This window comes from Dermacentor silvarum, chromosome 1, assembly GCF_013339745.2.
Source record: "Dermacentor silvarum isolate Dsil-2018 chromosome 1, BIME_Dsil_1.4, whole genome shotgun sequence".
Classification (NCBI taxonomy): domain Eukaryota; kingdom Metazoa; phylum Arthropoda; class Arachnida; order Ixodida; family Ixodidae; genus Dermacentor; species Dermacentor silvarum.
The window spans coordinates 144,337,459-144,359,526 of record NC_051154.1 but is presented as its reverse complement, the minus strand read 5'-3'; the positions used below and the strand labels follow the sequence as shown (position 1 = coordinate 144,359,526).

Genomic DNA, 22,068 nt, shown 5'->3' with positions numbered 1-22,068 from the left:
GGCGAATTCGTTGCAGTCGTCATCGCTGTAAAGGCTTTCACGATGAATAAAAAATGTATTAATTGTTAAAGGGCACACAGCCTTCTTTGTCAGGTCATTTCGTTGGCGTCCGTCTGTACTTTGGACGCATCAATGTGATGGGGTGGCTGTGGCGCTCAACCGCGTGGGTCAGAAGTGTATCAACACGTTATGAAGCCTCGGAGCAGCCGCATAAATGCGAAAAAATTCGTGGCAACGTGGGAATTCGGACATATGTCGGTGTTGCATGACTGAAATGACCACAGCTCAACAAAACCCGCCGTGGTGGCGGCTCTGGTATTGCGCTGCAAAGCCCGAGGTTGCGTGATCGAACCCTGGCCACGGCGACCGCATTTTGATGGGGGAGAAATGCAACACCCGTGTATACCGTGCATTGGGTGCACGTTAAAGAACCCCAGGTGGTCCGAGTTAACTCGGAGTCCTCCACTACGCCGTGCCTCATAATCATATTGTGAGCGCATTTTGCGCATATTGTCGTCGTCATCTCTACAAACGACTCATCATCTTGTGTGAGCGCTATTTGTGCATATCGTCGTCGTCATCTGTACATACGACTCATCATCATCTTTTGTCTCGAGCGGTGCTTCGTCTCTGACTCGGGCGACTGCTCGGAAATAAAGGCATCGCATCGGTCAACGTCTCACAAGTGGTGGAGCGTGCTTCGATTCCCACGTCCTCTTACTTTCCCGATTCCCCTGGAGCTCCGGTCCGGTCGTCGTTTGCTCTCGCCTACCAGGGTGATGGCAGAATCCAACCCATCCACCAGTGCTGCTACCACCTCTGCTCAGCCAGCTGGGCCTACCTGGACGGTGAACACCACACACCGCGATCCTCCCGTCTTTGCCGGCCTCCGCGGCGACGACGTGGACGACTGGCTCGATCACTACAACAGAGCCAGCGACGCCAACCATTGGGACGACACGCACAAATTGCGGTATGTCTCCTTTTACCTAACCGAAGTTGCGAAGACGTGGTTTTTTAACCACGAAAGTGACTTTTCGGACTGGCCATCGTTCACCCAGCAATTTCGCCAGATATTCGGCATGTCGTCTGGACGATCCGAAATCGCGAAACAGAGGCTGGCAACGCGCGTACAAGACAAGGACGAGTCCTATACATCCTACATTGAGGACGTCCTCGCTCTCTGCCGCCGCGCACAGAGTGACATGGCGGAAGCTGACCGCGTTCGCCACATACTGAAGGGCATCAACACGGTCGCCTTTAATGCTCTCGTCATGCAGAGCCCAACCTGCGTTGGTGATATTATCACAGCATGCCAACGTCTAGACACACTGCAGTCTATTCGCCTGCCACGCGCCTCTTGCGACCCTCGTCTCAACGGTGATGCTGACTTGCGAGCCCTGATACGCACTCTCATCAGGGAGGAACTTCACGGACACCTTTCCGGACCTGCGACGCTTGCGACCGTTCACCCCGCTCCTACTGGACTGCGTGACATCATTAAGGACGAACTGGCGTCGATGACAAACGCCCCAATGGAAAAGTCTACTGGACCATTTCGTCCGCCCAGCTATGCCGAAATTGCCTCCCGGCCTCCCTCGACCGTTCAGTCTCCACCTACCGAAGCTTACCGCGACCCCCTAGCTTCGCTGGCAGCGAATACTCCTGCGCAGCCGTACTACTCTCCGTGGCGGTCGTCGCGCCCGGTTTGTTTCTACTGCGGTATTCGCGGCCACATTTCTCGCTACTGCCGTCGGCGTCAGCAGGATGAAAGGCGGGGCTATGCTACCTTTGAGCGAGACAGCGCACCTAGGTTTGATTACTACGTTCCCGGGCGTCACCCAGGTGAAAGGCGAGGCTACGCCAACTTTGAGCGAGACAGGACACCAGGACCAGATTCCTACGTTCCCGGACCGTACACAACCTCCTCTGGTCGCTCTCCTTCACCTTCCCAGGACATGGCTCGAGCATCCCGCTCGCCCCGGCGTCGCTCTCCTTCACCTTACCGCCGTTCCTCATCGCCCTTGCGCGCTGCTTCCCATGTTGTGGACACCCGCTCGGAAAACTAGAGGCTGCAGTTTTTGGAGGAGAAACTGCATCGTGTCGGACTGTCCCAATTCCTCCTGCTCGCCCCGCCAATTTGATCTCGGTTTGTGTGGAAGGTGTTTCTGTCGACGCCCTTGTAGATACTGGAGCCGCTATTTCTGTTATACATCGTGAACTGTGCTTTCGTCTGCGAAAAGTGCAAACGCCGTATGTTGGTCCGGTCCTCTGTGGTGCCAATGACGTTCCCATCTTTCCTACCGGACAGTGCACAGCTCGCGTTCTGATAGACGGTATTCGTCATCATGTGCAACTTGCGGTGCTTTCGACGTGCGCTCATCAGATTATATTAGGATGGGACTTCCTGTCCGCTGCTTCTGCACTAATTTCGTGCGGCGACCCAAGAATTCACATCAGCGACACCGAGACTTATCCAGTTTTCGATTCCCCGTGTCCCAACCTTATTGCAGCAGCGGATTTTCTTATCCCACCAGACGAAGAACGTATTCTTACCGTTGGGTCAACAGACATTGTCGACGGAGACGCAGTGGTTGTACCTTGTCAGCGTTGCATTTCTCGAGGACTCGCGATCGCTTCTTGCTTGGTCCGGTTCTCGAGTGGCTATGCCAGCCTCACAGCCTTTAATACGACTCCTGAGCCACTACTACTGCCGAAAGGGTCTACTGTCGCCAAGCTCGCCGACGCTGCGCCGGTATGTGTCGTCAGTGTTTCGCCCGCCACATCTTCCGCGCATTCTACGCCCGCAGAAGGCCACACTAGTGCTATTAAGGCCACCTTGAGTGCAGATCTCAATCCGGCCCAGACCGATGCACTCCTCACCATTTTAATGAAGCATGAAGCTTGTTTTGACGTTTCTTCGCGAGGCCTGGGTCAGACCACTGAAACTACTCATCGAATTGACACAGACGGCTCTCGCATCATTCGCCGTCGCCCGTACCGTGTGTCACCTTCGGAGCGAAAAGTTATAGAAGAACAAGTGAACGACATGCTGACACGCAACATTATAAGGCCTTCAGCAAGCCCTTGGTCTTCTCTTGTTGTACTTGTTAAAAAAAAGGATGGTTCTGTGCGCTTTTGCATCGATTATAGGGCGCTCAACAAAATTACCCGTAAGGATGTTTATCCAATGCCTCGTATTGACGATGCTTTGGATACCTTACAAGGTGCCGAGTATTTCTCGAGCCTCGACTTGCGCTCCGGATATTGGCAGATTCCCATGCATGAGCCAGATAAAGAAAAGACTGCGTTTGCTACACCTGATGGCCTTTTCGAATTTAACGTGATGCCTTTTGGACTGTGCAATGCACCAGCTACGTTTGAACGTATGATAGATACAGTACTCCGTGGCTTAAAATGGAAGACCTGCCTTTGTTACTTGGACGACATTGTCATCTTTTCGTCGAGTTTCTCCCAGCACCTACAACGTCTAGACCAAGTTCTCGCGTGTCTAGCAAAAGCTGGTCTCCAACTCAATACTAAAAAGTGTCGCTTTGCAAGCCGAAGCATTAAAGTATTGGGCCACGTCGTCAGTAAGCATGGCATCCAGCCTGATCCCGATAAAATCGCTGCAGTACTGCAATTTCCGCCACCAACCGCACTTAAAGAACTCCGCAGCTTTCTAGGACTGGCGTCCTACTTCCGCCGCTTTGTCCGTGACTTCGCCACCATCGCCGCTCCTCTACACAAACTTCTGACTTCGAGCGCGTCCTTTGTGTGGTCGAACGACTGTGAAGCCGCCTTCCAGACCCTCAAACGAGTTCTCACGTCAGGGCCCGTGCTCCGTCATTTCGATGCAACGGCCCCGACTATTCTACACACTGATGCCAGTGGGCATGGAATTGGCGCTGTCCTGCTGCAGCGGAATCAGAAGTCCGAAGAGCAAGTCGTCGCTTATGCAAGTCGTGCTCTTTCTCCTGCTGAGCGCAACTACACGATTACAGAACAGGAATGCCTCGCCATCGTGTGGTCAATACAAAAATTTCGTCCCTATCTCTACGGCCGCCATTTCACAGTTGTGACCGACCATCATGCTCTCTGTTGGTTGTCGTCCCTGAAAAACTTGTCTGGACGCCTCGGACGTTGGGTACTGCGCTTACAGGAATATGACTTCACTGTCACGTATAAGTCTGGCAAACAACATCAAGATGCCGACGCTTTGTCGCGCTGCCCGCTGTCCCCAAACGCCCATGCTTCACCTTTGGTATGCACGTCACCATCTAGCCACACGTCTCAGCGCACGCCCAGTAGCCCGGGACAGGCAGTTGCCTCAGTTGACTTTCTCCCGTCTACTGACCTCGTCTCACTCCAACGTACTGACCCATACTGCCGTACGCTGATCGACCGACTTACTGGCTTGGCACGACCCCCCAACAGTCGCTTAAGACGACAACTTTCGCGTTTTAAGCTTCAAGGTGGAGCGTTATTTCGATCAATCTACCATCCTTCCGGTAACCGATGGGTACCAGTCATACCTCGCTCACTTCGCCTCCAAGTATTAGACGCATTTCACGACGACGCGACGGCTGGCCACTTGGGCTTTCATAAGACTTACGACCGCATCAAAACGCGTTGTTTCTGGCCGGGCCTCTCCACCTCTGTCGCCAAATACGTTGGATCCTGCGCGTCATGCCAGCACAGAAAACGCTCGACATCCCTTCCAGCCGGTCCTCTGCAGCCTCTACCATGCCCGTCCACCCCCTTCGAAATTGTGGGCATAGACTTGTACGGGCCCCTCCCACTCACGCCCGCTGGTCACCGCTGGATCGTCACCGCAGTGGATCATCTAACGCGGTACGCTGAGACAGCCGCTCTTCGCTCTGGTACTGCCTCCGAAGTCGCCGAGTTTTTCGTGCACAGTATCGTTTTACGCCACGGCGCACCTCGTGTCCTCCTGAGTGACCGTGGCAAGACGTTCCTATCGCATGTCCTACGTGAAGTCCTTCAGGCCTCGGACACCATCCATAAGACCACATCATCGTACCATCCGCAAACAAATGGTCTTACGGAGCGTTTTCATCGAACTTTGTCTGACATGATGTCAATGTATGTTCGACCCGATCACACCAACTGGAACACCATCCTACCTTTTGTGACGTTTGCGTATAATACTGCCGTCCAACGTACAACCAATTACAGTCCCTTCTTCCTGGTGTACGGTCGTGCGCCGTCTTTCGTCTTGGACACTACACTCCTTTCAGCACCTGCTGCTCCATCCGCGTCTCTTCCTGAGGAATTTGCCGCTCGCCTCTACCGGTGCCGTGAACTTGCCCGCGCCAACACCGCTACCATTCAGGACAAAAGGAAAATTCGCTATGATGCGACGCGTCGCGTTGCTTCGTTCCGCCCAGGCGACGAAGTTCTTTTGTGGACACCTGTTCGCGCACCGGGGCTCTGTGAAAAATTTCTCCACAGATATCTCGGCCCCTACACCGTTTTGCAACGAACTTCGGCCGTTAACTACCGCGTCACTCCTGTCAGCTCAGCTACTGACCGCCGCCGCCGCACTACGGAAATCGTTCACGTATCTCGCCTGAAACCCTACATTCGCCGTACCTACCCTTTCTAGTTTGCGGTCTTGCTGACCGCTTTCCTGAAGGGGGGGAAGTTAGTGTGAGCGCATTTTGCGCATATTGTCGTCGTCATCTCTACAAACGACTCATCATCTTGTGTGAGCGCTATTTGTGCATATCGTCGTCGTCATCTGTACATACGACTCATCATCATCTTTTGTCTCGAGCGGTGCTTCGTCTCTGACTCGGGCGACTGCTCGGAAATAAAGGCATCGCATCGGTCAACGTCTCACAATATCGTGGTTTTGGCCCGTAAAACCCACGAATTAAAAAAGGAACAGCTTAACAAAAGAGATACGCACCACACGTGTAGCGCACGCTGTGTTGCAACGAACGTTGTGTGCTCGAAGCCACCGATTTCTCTTTTATCACTCCCCCTGTTTTCGCTATTAATCAGTGGAGTCCTGCCTAAGCCTTCCGGTTTTTTTTAATTCTGCGCCATTGTGTGTGACATAAATGGTGTACTGCGTTTTGTCGCAAGCGTCATCGTACGCAAAGTGGCACAGTCTGAGTCTACTAATCTGCGTTTAAGTGGTCCTGACCTGTCGATCCACTTTGCGGTCGCGGGCGAATGGCAAAAAAGCAATGCCAGCGGCCGTGTTATTCCTTGATCACTTCATTTTTTGTGTGGTCCTGTTATTTCGATTTTACGGTGCGTTGTTTAGTACCGCGTAAGATCAAGGCCACATGGCATCTCTACTTCTCGCCAGTGCGACTTGATCCGGCGCGTTTTTTTTTCTCTCCCCCCCCCCCCCCCCCCCCTCCTTGTGATTCCCATAATCGCACGCGTTTCGCCGCCCCTGTTTTTGCTCGAGGCATTCACGCGCATCGCGATGGCCGTAATCGCATCGAGACATCTGTGCGTCGCCTGTGCTTCTATTTTGTCTGGGCGCCTGTTAACCCGGTTGTGTCGTGCGACAAAAAAGGGGGACAGCGTCTCGACCTGTCTTCGACCCGGTACGCGCGTTCCTTTGCGCGTGGTGGAGGAGGTGGCATCTTCTGTAGGAGTTGTGTCCCGTATTAGCCGATCCGGTGGTGGGGGTGCATACGTGCCTGGGGATCAGCGCGGGCCCGTTCTACCACCGCTGGAACTTACCGTTCGCCAAGAAGGTCAGGGAGAGACCGGTGCAGCCGCCAGGTGACCTGTCGGGGTAAGGCGAACAGAATACAGAAAACAAGAGGACTCGTAAATGCGGGGTTTAAGAAAAGCCACGGTGATAAGCCTTCGGGAGTATCGGGAGCAGGCAGGCAGTGCGCCCGCCAGGCCCTCGGGGGTCTGTATACAAATCGAATCTGGCGGGGCGTGGCTCCCAAGGGCGTTGAGCTGGTCGAGCGCACTGGAAACGGCGGCCCGTTCCATTCGTAGCGCCGAGGGCGAGAAGGCTTTGTCGTCGAGCAGCGGCTCGCCCTCCGCCGCGTGATGTGGGTCGCGCTGGCTCTCGCCGGAGCCGCCAGAAGTCGACGGAGAGCGAAGTTGCCGAAACGTCCCGCGGCGCAGCTCCAACACCGCTGCCGTTGATGCTGCTGCCTGCCGTAATTCCTCGCGGCTGCCACCGGAGTTGCAACACCCCCCGATCGCCGTGGTCGAGTTTAAGGATCGTCTGTTTTTCACTTCCCCGAGCTCTGTTGTAGAGAAAGCGCAAAGTGGCTGCGTCTCGGGTCCCCAGCCGCAGCTGGCGTTTGTCAACAGCCTTTCGCCGCCTCGCGCGCGTGTGTGTTTGTCGTCGTCCCGGACCGGAGGAGACTGCACCGCTCGCTCAACGCCTTTGGCCTGTGTGCGCTCGCTCGAGATCCCATCGACTGGTGTTTGTGCACGGCCCGGCCGCCCACTCCGCGCGGCGAATTGCGCGTTAATCTGGTGAGAGGCCAACCATAGGCTGAAGTGGGGCCCGGCCGGATCGGCCCGCTGCTGCAGGTTTGCGATGGCTTTCGGACTGGCTCGGTACTGACCCACATTGTGGCTCTTTAAGCACGTGCTCGTCGTTGTGCCAGGACGTCTGAGGGGGAACCGCGTGTGTGCACTTGTCTCGGACGCTGTGGAATTTCGCCCACCGCCGCAAAGCTGGCCACTCGGCTCAGCAGCGACAGCCAGCCGGCTATGGAGACTTGGATTGAAAACCTGAACAATCTGGTGATCGCCCTGAAACAGGTCCCGCTTTTGTTTCTTAATTAGTGATTTTGGTTCGCAGCCTACGTGCATATATATGCGTCGTCTTCCGCGAATAGATCATTAAATGGAGTGCGCAGCGGCACTAGTATACACGTCCTCCTCTCCTCGGGAAGAGTTTCGCTCCAGCGACTACACGAATGGCCGCGTGCTCGCAAAAGGAACGAAGGAGATAAACGAGCTGAAACCAAATTTGTTATGTCGCGTGTTAAACGTGGGCTGCGCCGACTGTCATTTGGTTGACAATTTTGGAGCACGGAAAGTAACGAAAAACAAAACATGTTGTCGCCGTCTGGGCACCCAGCCTGGTTTCGCTGCGCATATATAGGACGCACACGGTGTACACCTGGGCCCGTATTTTGTAGCGATGCGTTATGCTTTATTCTATACTAGTCTTATCATCTACCGCTCACGGCCGGCTGATCCCGTTGATAATGTCAGCGGACCGTCGCTCTGACCAATGACCAAGCGCGAAAAGGCATTAGCATCGGAAAGGCATCGCTAGAAAATACCGGCCCTGGATTCCTATAGCTGCTCTCTCTGTCTTGTATGCAAGCTCCCCCCCTTCCGATTGCGAGGCACTTCTTGGTGTCCGCCCAAACCCCTAGACAGTTACCCAGCTCGCGGCCTTTCATCCCCACTTATTGAACAATAAATGATAATTGAGCAGGTAGCGATGACATTCAGCTTTCTCGCGGCCCTGCTTTCCGAAAGCTTTTCTCGGCATCTGTACATTTGCACAGTTCACTGATATATTTAATCTTATCAAAGCTGATTTTTTTTTCGCGCGCACTCGTACGCGTATTCTGGTATCTTTTTTCGACAAAACCGCTGCGTTTGCATAGCGCCCGTCGTCCGTGGGGCGGCGTCGTAGACAAAACCTGGTGCAAATGGCCTCGGCAACAGCCCCCTGCCTTTACCGCGATACGGCAGCAATGGGGTCGCCCGCTTCGATGGAAACGTCGTCGCGCGCAGAGTTGTCCGCCGTCTTGATCGCCTTCAGCATGCGCAGGAAAGTCTGCCTGCGGTGCATGCTGCAAGCTGCAACTCTCGATCGCGCGTTTCGTGCGACCGCGTTGCGCAAGTCCGCCACGCGGTATTTTGTTTTAACTTTTCACTTCTCCATCGGTGCTTCGAGTGATAGAGAAACGTAGTAGTCCTGTCTCGACGAAGTCCCTTTTTTTCTTTTTCTCATTGTTTGCTTTTCCGCGGTGTTTCGAACTGTACCCCATTATCACAATGTGGCAAAAAGTAACTGCAGCTACTGTTTCATGTATGTACGCTATAAAAGAAATGTCAGATGCAAAACAAAAGTGTCAGAATGTCTGTCCTTCAGTTTTCCCCCACTGGAGGCAGCGAAAATAATTCAATGTGGGTTATATTGTAAATTGTCTTGCATGCGCCAACTGATTCCAAGTTGCGCCTGCAAATTTCCTAACTTCATCACCCCACCTAGTTTTCTGCCGTCCTCGACTGCGCTTCCCTTCTCTTGGTAAGACGGGGGTAATTAGAGATAACAGGGAGAGGCGTTCGTCCCGCAGTGGGCATGCATAAACATAGGTTCATGATGATGATGATGATATTGTCAATTGTATGGAGGGGGGGGGGGGGGTTGCTGCATAAGATTACGGTGCGTGCCTAACGCGTCTTGTGTTTTCTTGCAGGGCTCGGATCCTCGGGCTGCCACGTGCCGAGGCAAGCTGCAGTACCGGCGCTCCAAGATCAACCATGAAATCACCAAACAGATGATGATGCGCAACGGAGCTGAAAAGCTCTTCAAGTGAGTATACCCCTTTTGTGCGCATTTTTGCCCTCTTGTCACTATTGGTCAGACCAAAGCAAAAGCAACAGCTGCTCTATCGCCGTTCATGCGGAAGGTTGATGATAATCCATTTTTATTGGAAAAGGCTGGTGAAAACTCATCGAGTGAAACCGCATTCTCCCGCGTGCGCAGATGAAATGAAGTCTGGTATATCGGCAGCCAAGGGGTACAAGCGCATTTCGTGATGCTTAAAGAAACTCCGTTAAATAAATAGCAAATATACGTAAATAAAATGTGCTCGCGACACCATTTCAGCCGGTGCCGCTGAGAGGCAAGCAAGACACGAGCGCCGTCTTGTGTCCTGGTCGCCTTTCGTTGGCGGCAAAAGGCGCCTGCGCAAAGCGTGGAAGCCAACAAGGTGCGCGAAAGTGGTGGCCGAGTTTTAGGAGACGCACGACGGTTTCTTTTTCTCGCAGTGTTCGTTTTGCGAGGGTGCGAAGACCGTGTCGCTGCGCGGGGACCGCCGCAAGACTACATTCCTTTGAAATTGGGCCCCGCGAGTCGGCCGTGTATGCATGGCAGTTCCTATCCTCCTGAAACGATCGAGGTCGGCTGCCGTACGGTGGTGGCGGGGAGCGGATAATGGCGACGATGGTGGGAGGGATGGAGAAATACCGCGGTGGAAACAAAAGGGGGAGAATCCGCGCGTCACTCAGGTTAGTCGACCGGAAAGAAGTAAAGGTTGTGCAACCGGAAGCGGGGACATCTCGGCGTTCTCCCTGTGCGCGCGCCTATCCATCTTATCCGCCAGCCCTCTGGGCGAATATGCGCTGTGCAGGATTAGCCGTGAGATTGGTGTCGTTCTTCCTGTCCCGTTAATGCTTTTTTTATCTTTTTTTTTTATTTTCGTTGTCTCCTGCACACCGCTTGCGACTGTGCGTAAGGTTGTGGCTTAGTTGTGTCCCTTTCACTGCAACATGTGTGTGCTGCGGAAAGGCGTGCGGTGCGGTGCGATCGGAAAAGCAAATGTCGACCGGCTTTGGGATCGACGGCTCTGGGATGAAGTCCGTGATCGAAGAAGTTTATTTTTTCCCCTTTCTTCGCGTACATGTGTGTGTTCGCGAGGGTAGGAAGCTGTTCTGCCGAAGCCAAGTCGTGCCCCGTCCACAACGCCCCGAGGCGCCTATTACGCATAATGTGGTACTTAGGAACGCGGTAGGGTCGCCGATAAGCCTTCCGGCGCGACCTCGCCGTTCTGCGAGGACTGAACAAAAGCGTTCGCAATTAGGCCAGAGCGCGCTTATCCAATTAAATCGTGCTAGAGGCCGTAACGGCGCAGCGAGCGACAAGCGATGCGCGTTAGCGGTGGTCGCTGCCCTTGGAGACCGGGGTGCGAACACGGCCGGCACGTTCGCACCATTGGCTTTCATCCGTTGACCCGAGGGTCGCGACATCCAAAAGGCGCTGTATGTAAATTTAAAGTTTCTTGTATACTACCTTCACGCCACTTTGTACGGGAGCGCTATTGTTGAGAATGTCCGCGTGAGTGGTATATGACACTGACATATACGTGCCCTGAGTGATTTGTATATGCAAGACGCACCTGGGTAGAATTTTACAGGTTTCTTAGCCGTACTCTGCATGTAATCGAGAGCGATCGCTGTATTTCTAGGAATGTAAAAAACACCCGTGTACTGTGCATTGGGTGGACGTTAAACAATCCCAGGTGGTATGAATTATTTCGGAGCCTCCCCCCCCCCCCCCCCCTCATTATACGGCGTGCCTCATGATCACGCAGATTGTTGCTTTGGCACGTAAAACGCCAGAATATTTTTATTTCTAGGAAGCGAGCCGCCTTCCGCTTCTGCAGGAAATAATCAGGGGCCGTATTTTGTTATGACCCCTTCCGTTTTCAATTCTTTATTTCTCATCCTCGATCGTGCCGCTTGTGGCGATAACGGCGGTGTCCGAGCGAATGACCAAGTGCGAAAAGAATGGAAAGTGAAATGCATCATTTCGAAATGCTGCTCCAGATTCCAGGCTACTCGCGTTGCGGTGCGCGATTTTGTTTACGATAACAGCTCGCGGCTGGTTCGTGCTTTAGTCATTGTTGCTTGTCACCCATTCCGCACTTCGTTCCGTCTGAATTTTACGCTCCTGAAAACGCTTCGGCTTTGCACTCGCTGAGTTTTGCTAGCGTTGTCTGACCGTGTGTCAGCGTGGTGCAATATAGCCAGAGGGTTTTCCAGTAGCATGTGTGTTGGGCAAATGTCAGATGTCAGTACTGTATCTTGGCGAACTGTTTAGTCTACCGCGAGATAATATGGTCCTTCTGTGATGCTGCTCGCACTTGTCGATGTGTTGCGTTATGAACTGCGAATGTTTGCGCGTTGCGGAACAAAGAAAGCTACAGTCTCAGGTATATATATATATAAGGCTCATCACGACCGCGTGGCTTACATGTCGATCTGGCTTTCTTTGCCGATAAGCATTGTTTCTGAAGCACCACAGCCAACAGTTCAACCCCAGTGTCGCACCGCTATAGGGCACTCTCTAGACAGCACGCGCATGTTCGTATACGTGCGTAATGCGCGCATATAGAGGCCTACATAGTGTCCGCACCTCATGCATACATGCGAACGCACGAAGGGGCCACGTGTCGGGTACAAGTGTAATCGTTGTAGCCCATTAAAAGGCTCGAATAATTACTTTCCTCCTGCTGTTATAGAAACGTTCGTTGGTGGACGGTCCTGGTCAGTCCAGGTGCCCCCCCCCCAAACCTCTCGTGCCGAGCAACAGATGCGACCAGTAGCGGGTCAACAGCAGGTAGAGCGGAAAGTTGTTTTCCTCGTTCATGTGTCCCTATACAGGTTTAATTGAGGCCCTGCTTGGTGCATGCGCCGCGATAGGCGCGCTTCGACGTGTGTGTCCGCGTGGAATCGCGCACCATCATGCCGCGGGGTGTGGCAGCCGTCCCGTACTGCTTGCAGTGTCGCCCCGTGTCGCGAGCGCGTGCCCTCGTGTTTTTCCTCGGAGCCTCGTCGTTCGATGGCATGCTCCAGATAGGCCGATCCGCGCTGCCGGCTGCTTCTGGGAGAGAGGGTGATTGGAGGGGAGGAGGCAGTTTCTGGGGTGTCCCTGTGGCTAATGGTTCCGTCCCCTTTCTGGCTATTATTATTCCTCCGTGGCTCGCCCTCAGCGATGCCGCGATCCACTTCTAACCCCAGACGCCTGCTTCTTTATTTGCTTTGTGTCTTGTTTTCACCCCGCAGCTTCGTTGTCTGTCTGTCGCCGTCGCACTTTCATTGGCTTCCCACTTGCGGACGGAGCAGTCCGCGATGGGAGTCCCAGCACCCACCAGCGCTGGGGCATATACCGCGGAAAACGTGCTTGTAACGACCGCGCTGGCTCGATGAATTATGTTTGTTTTTGATGCGATAGCGAACGACGATCGTGCGGCTTTGGTGTCAAGGGCTGTCGCGGCCGCAGCGACATTTTGGACGGCGAAGGCGTTTTGAGGGCGCGCCCGCATTTTTTCTCCCCGAACGGCATGCTGTCTGTACGGGCCGTGTGGCGCCTTGTGCTTGTGTGTTCTTAACGGCAGTCGCTTCGCCCGCGGCGCTGGACCGAAGCACGTCAGCCGAGTCAGAGCAAGCTTGCTCGCAGTGAAAACAGTTCGCCAGCTACGAGTCGTGATTGCTTGGTTCGCGCCGTTCAAGACGCCGTTTCGCGCTTAGTTTGCTTAGTTTCGCACCTAGCGTGCGAAACCGGTCGCATCTCCAGCGAGGCACATCGATCGGCCGCGTGCTTACTTCTTTCCCCTGCTAAGCGCCTCGTGATGCTGAAATTGCGAGCATTGTTGCGACGTTCCCTCAGTACATTCTAGTGGCGTTCTATTGGGGTATCTTAAGTTTGTCATTGTGTTTCTGTGTTTGCATGTGCAAAATGAGTCTGTCAGCATAATTCATTCACGGACATGGTGAATGCTTAGGAAACCAAGTCAATTAAAGGTCGCATACCTTGCATTACGTCTACTTTGCAGGATAATCAAATGCTTATTTCTTTCTTTTAGTCTTTGCTACTAACATTGTACCTTCCTTTTTTATGTTGCGATTATAACCGCAACGTAGAAAAAAAAAAAAGATGATACAACTTAGTTGTTTCTCAAATGTGGTTGTTCCGTCTCTCACCTAGGACTTCTAGTTCTCACCTATATAGTAGTCTGCCTTCACCGTGAGCAAATTACGCTGTACTAAATACGAGGGCAAATATATAGTACATGCATGCACAGAAATCCGAGCAGACACAGCTTACGAAGACAGCGCCACGGGTTAATTTTGTTTCAGCTGGCGTTGCTCGTGTGACGAACAAGTTCGCTGTTAAGTGCGCATCCTTCGCGCTGGAGTCTTGCTTCTGAGCGCGAGGCCGGAGTTTCGTTTCGTGGGAACGGCAATCGCGTTCTGACGTAGGGAAATTCCTGTGCGTCGTAGTAATAAGTATGTACATTTCGGACAAACACATCGTTGTATCTTTCCACGAAATGCTATCTTGATATTCTGGTATCTATAGCATATGTGTTTATCTGGCATAGGGCAACGATGAGAATCTGGAAAAGCATACACGACAAACGTGTGAATTTAGATGTTTATGGACACCTCAATTTCATTCTGTGGTCTCTTTGTTCTTGCCCTCGGTAATAGCATGCACGTACAGTCTGGACAAGTCTACGCATGAGCTGGAATTACGCTCATTATGAAATGTGCTCGAATCTCGCCTTTCTGTGTGCGTCCGTTCCTTTTCGCAGTGGCGTGCGCCGTTTTCGTGAAACCTCCTCACCATCTTCTTCAGCTTCACCATGTGGCGAAGAAAAAGCTTTGCCCACTGCCGCAACTTGGAATCGAAATCATGCGCGGCCGTGAGTGCAAAGCTGCATGGATTCGCGCGCGAACCACCGCGCCGCGCTGTCGTGCGGCTTGCGCTCTTTGTGCACGTAGGGTTGGTAACGTGGGTCTCTTTTGAGAGCGACGGCGTCTGCGCATTACGGAGGCAGCAGCAAGCGACCCTCACGCAGCTTAGCGCGATGCACCAGCCGTTCGCAGCGAAGTAGTCACTTTCCTCTCACGAAGACAATTCTTAGATGTCACTCAGTGAAGTGTCATGATGTCGCCGCCGTCGTCATTGTTGCATATAGCCGGGGTAATTCGAACAGGACTAGTGAAGTTTTGCACAAAGTTTGGGGCCGGTTGGAGGGGGGAGTCGGAAAACTAACTGCTATCGCAATGAATAAGTATACAGAGCCATAAGAATAGCTGGAGTCGGCCAAAGTTTTTTTTTTTTTTTTCGCTTTTATTTTGTTACAAATTTGTGGTAACAGCGCGGTTCGCGATCGGCCTAGCAAACAACCCATGATGTCTGTTCAATCGTTGTCGGGGAACGGAAGCGCTTACCGGTAGTCGGTCGTCTGTCTGTCTGCAGCGTGGTTGGCGGAACACGCGTGGGTCACCATCTCGTGCAGCCCACGCCATCCGTGGGCACGCGTCGTGTGAGCGGCTTCTGCTGTAGAAAAAATGCAACCGACGCCCGAAGAATTTGGGTCTTCTCCCTATAGCGCCTGCCGTCTGGTAGCGATAGGCTCGGTTATCTCAGTCCCTGCCTACGGAGAAACCGGTGAGTTTGGTTCGAAGGCACCTCCAATCGGGTCATTGGCCAGGCTGATCCATCTGCCGCCGGCGTCGACCGCTTTTCTGGGCCGCCGCGTCTGGCTGGCTGGCAAGCATGCGCGGGCGTTCGGGGACCACTGTCATTTCGCGGCGCCGATGAGGGGCGCGCGACGCCCGTTTAACGTTTTTTAAGTTCTTTGTGACTCGCCGCGGCACCACGCCTCGCCTACATAAAAGCGACACGAAATGCCCACATTAAATGAATTTCAACTAGTCATGCATTCTTTCATAGCCCCATTTTCACGGATTTAGCGGGAAATTATTGTTACTGAAGGAAATTAAGGCCACGTTTCCCTTTGCACTTCGCGCTCGAGCCTCAGCCTCAGCTATTCGTAAGCGTGACGTCACTGTTAAGCATCCACTGCTCCCTTCCATTCCAAGGCGGTTAGCGGCTTCATTGCCCCGAGACTTCAGCCGTTGGAGATATGTTTGGCTACCACATCTTGCCCTGTCAGTATAGAGTGTTTTAGCTGAGCGCTTGCTGTCCGCTCCGCTCAGACCGGCATATGCTAGCAAATGCCACACAACCGCTTAGCGGGAACGCTATTGCGCTTGCGCACAACGCTCGCAACGAAGACCGCATCCCTCGCTCCGCTACAAAGCCGACAGCGTGTCTACTTGGCCTCTTCGTCGTTTTGCAGCCGAGTTGATAGCGCGTCGCTCGCGTCTCGGCAAGACGCGCTTATCAAATGCGAAATCTACGCAGTTCCCTGCAGATCTCGGAGCGTGAAATCTGAGCGGAGCGGAGCGTAAGCGGCGCTCTGCTAAAACTGTGTAGTGATTCGCTGCTGGTAGCCCAAACAGCTTGATCGTGTGCCGAACGCGCTCTCTTTCGACGCTGCGCCGCGGCCTTGTGCTGCTTTCTTGGCCGTTCCGTGACTGCGGAGGCAGGCACTCGATCGTCAACCGACGGGACACATTTTGCGCGGCGCGGCCGCTGCGTCGAACGGAGCAAAACGAGACGTGAGCGGCAGTGCTGAATTGTGTACCGAGCAGGTCGTTTGTTCACCTTCAGCGTCGTTAATGGCCGTCAGTTACGGTCGCTGTAAGGTGGCGTTCAGACCGTGACACCTCCCCCTGGTCTGGAGGGACGACGAATTTTTGACGCGGTGTCAAAATGCTGCACTCGGTGTTCGATAACCTTAAGCAAATGCCTTTCCGGGGTGTTATCGCGCTGTCCCCTTTCGGGGGCATTGTGCGCTTATCGAGTCCCCGCCACTCGTTTGAGAGACGCCAAACGTTCGTGTGTGTGTGTGTGTGTGTGTGTAGATTCGATGCACTTGATTTACTCGTCGAGCTGGTTCCGGCGTATAGCTCAGACTCTGAGGCCGCAGGTTGATTCCATTCCGGCGGGGGCGAAATGCAAAAGCGCTCGTGTACCGTGCTTTGGGTCCAGGTTGAAGAATTCCACACAATCAAAACGAAGCCGTATCCCTCCACTACGGCGTCCCTGATAACCCACTGTGCAGTTTCGTGACGTTAAGCCGCACATTTTTCAATGCACTTGATTGGTCGTGCATTTTATTTGCGTCTTCTCCCCCACATTGTAACTTGCAGATGCGCTGAAGGCATTTTTACGGTCGCGAGGCTAATCATCGCTTCGTTGCATTAAAGAGTTAAGTGTGCAGCAATGCTTAAATTGTTGTAGCGCACTCACAAGGACACGTACGCAAAATGTACTTACATGGGACAACGCGCAGCGCTGCGCACCTTTATGCGTGCGCTATAGGACACTTCGAACATGACCTACCAACAAATACACTTAGCCACTCTCAGCAACGCTTAGTTGGTCCACATGGTACAGCAACTATAGTATAATTCAATGGCACATCGGCGCGGTATTTGATTTTCCCTGTACAATAAATAAACCTGTAGTTGTTCGCACACGTGCAGCCCGGTGCACGTGTGCGTAGTCGAATCGCTGTCTTGACAGCTTGCCAGACGTCTTGGAAGAACAAAAAGAAGGCAACTTATCGCACGCATTCATTATTAGACGACTTCCTCGTAACGGAGCACCGCAGGCGTCGCTCCGGCGCACATAAGGTTACCGCGCACATATCTCTACTCAGGACGCTCTCATTCAGATCTATAATGACGTGCTTATACACCCTAGCACTGTCCAGCTTCGAGCTATTCTCGCCATATAGATCTGAGGAAAGCATTCGACAACGTGGCTCATGACGATATATATGCTTCGAGAACTGGCCCCCACAAAGTGTGGTGCCCGCGTTTACAGTTATGTCCGCGCTGTTCTTCGGTCACGCACCTACTCCCTTCGCATAGCAGACGCCGCTCCATCACCCACATTTCCACATCCGCAGCGAGGTATTCCTCAGGGCTCTGTTCTTTCTCCTCTTCTTTTCAATTCGGTGATAAGTGTCATCGATCGGGCTTTCTTCCCTGTCGGACATTCATGACACTATATATATGCCGACGATATTACTATCTGGATGGCTTCTGCGCTGCCCTGGTCAAATTCAGGACACCTTACAAAACGCACTTGAGTTATCTCTTCCGCTGCTAGCACTATATTAGCCTAACCTATAGCTGTTCTCCAGAGAAAACAGAACTGCTCGTTGTGCACCGCCCTCGGTGGTTGCCTCCGCCTATACAAGTAACAAGTGACATCTGCTAGAGTTAGCGTTCCACAGCCACGGTCCATAAAAGTTATCGGCCTCTACATTCAGAGTGACGGAGGTCCTGCTGCAGCGGTGCAACACGTTCTCCGTCCTGCACATGATGCACATGATGCACAGCAAGTCCTGCACATGATGCGACGGGTATCCTCGCGCTTCCTAGGCCTCAAAGAGGCTGACATGCTTCTTCTCCGTGATGCCCTTTTAGTTTCTCGCCTTCGCTATCAGCTCCCTTATCTGTGCTCCATCGATATAAGCAAATTAACTGGCCCCTTACGTAGGACCACGAAGCTAGCCTTTCAGCACCAGCACCTCCATCCTGCTCTAGATGGGCGTTCACAACACGACCGACGATATTCTCTCTATTCATAAACGCAATCAAGAGCTTCCCCTAGACCTCACCCAATAAGGACGTACTATCCTTGAGCGCTTAGGCTATACCGCCCCTATAGTTTCTACTACGCCTCTTTCAGTACTCACTGCTGCTAAACAAAGCCTTATAAAAGTCGCCCCTCTTCCACGACGCATGCACCCCCAACGGGACATTTTGCGCCGTGCAGCCCGCGTTTTATATTACCAGTGCTTCCTCCGCAATCATCCCTCGCATCCTTATTTCTTCATCCAACGCCAGCACATCTCCCCGCTGTTCCGCTGTCGTCGTACTTTAACAGTCCCTACCTTTAGTTAACAGCGAAGTGCTTCCTACTACGGATTCTACGATAGCAGAGCTGCATGCCTTGGCTGCAGCTTTCAGTCATCTACCTCCGAATTCTTTACAACCTCCGATCATATTTACTCATTCGATGAACGCTTGTCCCAAACTACTGCAAGGAACGCTTCCCGCCCCACTTGCCTCTCTCATAACACATTCTTTACGCGCACCGGTGGAGGTTGTGTGGATTCCTGGTCATGCGGGATTGTCGGGGAATGAACGGGCTATAGCCAGCTCGTCTGTGAAGCTTTACGACGCAGTCTCCCGACATCCCCGAACCAACTCCGCACACATCGCGCTACACACCGTACAGCCTATCGTCTCCTCAGGCGCGTCTTTTCCCCTCCCCACCCTGCACTCCCGCGTGCTCATGGCGTTCAGCTATTCGGCAGGCGCAGTCCTTGCTCTCTCTCCAACCCGCCTACACCTTCTCCGTGTTTTCGCAGGTGAACCTCCACCTGTTTGCCCTTCTGGTGGAGGTTACCCTAACTCCCAACACATTCTGTGGAACTGTCCGCCACCTGTATCTCCCCCCTCTCCTTCCTTTGCATCCACCTCGGTTCTACCCCATCGGTTCCGGCACAAGTACCTGGTGAAATTCATCCACGCTGCGTTGAAAGATTGCACTGAGCGCTCCGATATTGATTTTAAATAAAGTGTTCATCTCTCTCAATTGTGTAGAAGTAAAAGCAACGCAAAGTGGCACGCTGGGGCCAACGCGCGCGCTGGTGGGACCGGTCAGCGCGCTTCGCATGTGTGGCGTCAACGACCCCGCGACGCGGATTATGGCACGAGAGCGCGTCTGGGCGGCACCCGTAGCGATCGCAAATGAACGAATAAAAATGACGTCGCCGTGAAAGTGCATTAAGCGACATTGCGCTCGCTGGACTACCCGCGTCTGGAGCCGTGCTTTACTGTGTAAGCACTCACCTTGATTCGTCGGTGAAAACCGCCTAAGGTAACACGCATCAGCTGAGGCGATATGCATGCCTGCTCCTTTAGGCAGCGAAAAAACGGTGATCTTGTTGAGCATCTCCTCTGTTGTAACGATGAGAAACTGACCACGGAAGTGTGGTTGCGCCTGTGCGCTTGCGCACACTTAATGTGTTGGCTGCATTCCAAGACGTGTAACAATTAACCGACGCGGCGTCTCGACTCTCTCGCTGTCAGGTGTGAGAGCGAGAGACTGCAACCGCACTTCCGCAGCTGAGCAGAGGCGTGTGAAGCACTAGAGTTTAATCGTACTGTGAAAGTGACCGGAGCTGCTTGGAGGAATATCAGTGAGTTCGGATCAGCTGGTTCACTTCCTTCGCATATTCCACTTGCCGCATGGTATATGCGACGAGTAACTATATATACCAGTTAGGTGGCAAACGCGGAAGCTGTAAAGCGGTTTTTACTTTTGGAGTGAGGGCGTGGAGAGCAGTGTCGGGTAGCTCAACGCTCTGTTGTCGCCTGTTAAACTACACTTTGAAGGGTCTGTTTTGTATAGACATTATCATCGGGCGAGGAGGAAAGGGCGCGCTGCGAGCCTTCCTCCTCTTTGGCTTGTGAGGGCCGGCGCAGCGCTGCTTGAATGTGTCGCCGTCGCGTGCTGCGGAACGATTTGGAGATGTTTTAGCTCGTTCTCCGTGAAATTTACGTGATGTCGGTTCATGCGAGGCCGAAGAATCACTGTGTAGCCTTTCGCTGCAGGGGTAACTACAGTATGCGGAAATTTCTCTTGGCTGCGCAAACATGCGACGCGCATCATCAGCCGCGGTATGTATGCGTGTTGTGCACAGTCTTGACTGTATCGGTTTTTATTCAACGAAGAGCAGCGGCGTCTATGAATTGCCAGCGTAAATTGGAAAATTTTCTCATTATCTGATCTCTTGGCGTAAGAAACCATAGAACCCATAAGAACATAAGAGTGCTCGTGTAGGGCCAGCCGACAATGCAACATCTAAGCGCCAATGGGTATAAAATATTTGCGTCAGCCACCGGCACTGTTCTCATGCATTTTAGTAAGTTTAGTAAACCTGAAATCACTGTCTACGTTAGCCTCCTGTTTGACGCCGATGGCGTTTCTCAACACAGCGATGTGAGATGTATACAAAAATGCTAGAATGAAAAGCATGTATATAGCATACCTGATTAACTCAAGCAGGCTAGGTGACCATTTGTCACCGCCTCGCATCAAAGGGATGCAATAAATCATCATCACTGCGGTTGCTAAAGCAGCATGGCGCGTGTGTGTGAGCGCGCGCCACTGACGGTGGTCTGCTGCGGACCACCGTCAGTTGCAATTCGCTCCTGCACAACACTTTGGAATGTGGTGAACGCGGTTTAAATACTTGATCTGGGACGTGAGAGTTGCGACGCAATGCTAACGCATTTCTCTCGCATTCACCGCTAAATCGCCACTTAGTTTTTTTTTCTTTTTACGTCGGTGTAAATAAATATACGGGTAAGTGCGTTGCAGTAAAAACGACCCCATGTTGCAGAAAAAAGCATGTGAAGGCGAAATGAAGAAGGTTTTGACCCATACTGTGCATACATGTTCAGGTAGAGGTGTTTAGGAGCAAAAATAACGTGGAGAGGCGGGCGGTTAGAGTAAACGCTAATATAGCCTGCCTTCCTTACCCCCTCTTCCCTCTTTCTTTCGTTGGTCGCTCTGCAGCTCTTGGAGAAAACCGCCAATTGAGGTCGCTTTCGTCTTCGCGTTAATTACGCGCTGCGGCCAGCGCGTGGGTCCGCGGTGCTAGTGGCCATAGCGGCGCTAAACGTGGGAGAGAATGCCGAAGAAGAGCCCCGTGACGCCGAAGGTGGGCTGCGGTCGGCTCGCACTGTTCTCGCATAGCGGGTGAGGACGAGACTTAATGATAACGATCCGAAAATCGGGTCGTGGCTTTGGGCCGGGCCGCCGAGGCCTCTCGCGTTGACCTTGAAGCGAACCACTGCGTGGCGCCCTTGGGAACGCGGTGTATCTCGTGTGGTGGTGGTTGCGTGTCGGCGGCGCGTTGTTGCCGCTTTTGTCTTCGTGCGATCTGGGCCGCGGTGGCATGCGCGTCGGGTGGACCCCGCAACGGCGGTTGGGGCCCCTCCCGTTTCGCTACGCGCGAGCGTAACAGAGGGAGGCAGCAGCGGCAGCAGCCCGGGCGCGCGCCGTGTCGGAGGGGGCGACACACGCCGCCGGCCTCGGCGGTGCTCGACCCCGGCGGCGCGCTCTTTAATTGGACCGCGTCGTGACGACGGCGTCGTGCGCGTGTCTTCTTTGTGTGTGCCATCGTCTGTAATGAGTGTCGTCGAGAGTGCATGTGATGATGATAGAGAGAGGCCGGGGAAGGGGTGCTGCGGGACGATGTTGCGCTCTCGCTCGACATTCGTCGAAAGGAAAAACGAAACCAGTTTGGGCGAAAGCGTATGCATGTCATTTTCAGGGTCACGTCTCTTCGT

At 53.2% G+C, this 22,068-nt stretch overlaps 1 protein-coding gene across 4 annotated transcripts in view; it reads left to right on the top strand.

The window, feature by feature from the left end:
* Nucleotides 1-22,068, top strand: part of LOC119436182 (rhophilin-2-like) — a 187,742-nt gene that overhangs the window by 129,620 nt on the left and 36,054 nt on the right. For 3 of the 4 annotated variants that reach the window (XM_037702957.2, XM_037702959.2, XM_037702960.2), the window contains exon 2: nucleotides 9,465-9,580. In XM_037702957.2, the coding sequence (XP_037558885.1) occupies nucleotides 9,465-9,580 (116 nt within the window). Of the gene's footprint in view, nucleotides 1-7,014; nucleotides 7,783-9,464; nucleotides 9,581-22,068 lie in introns of those variants that run through there. The other variant, XM_037702958.2, reaches the window with a different exon arrangement.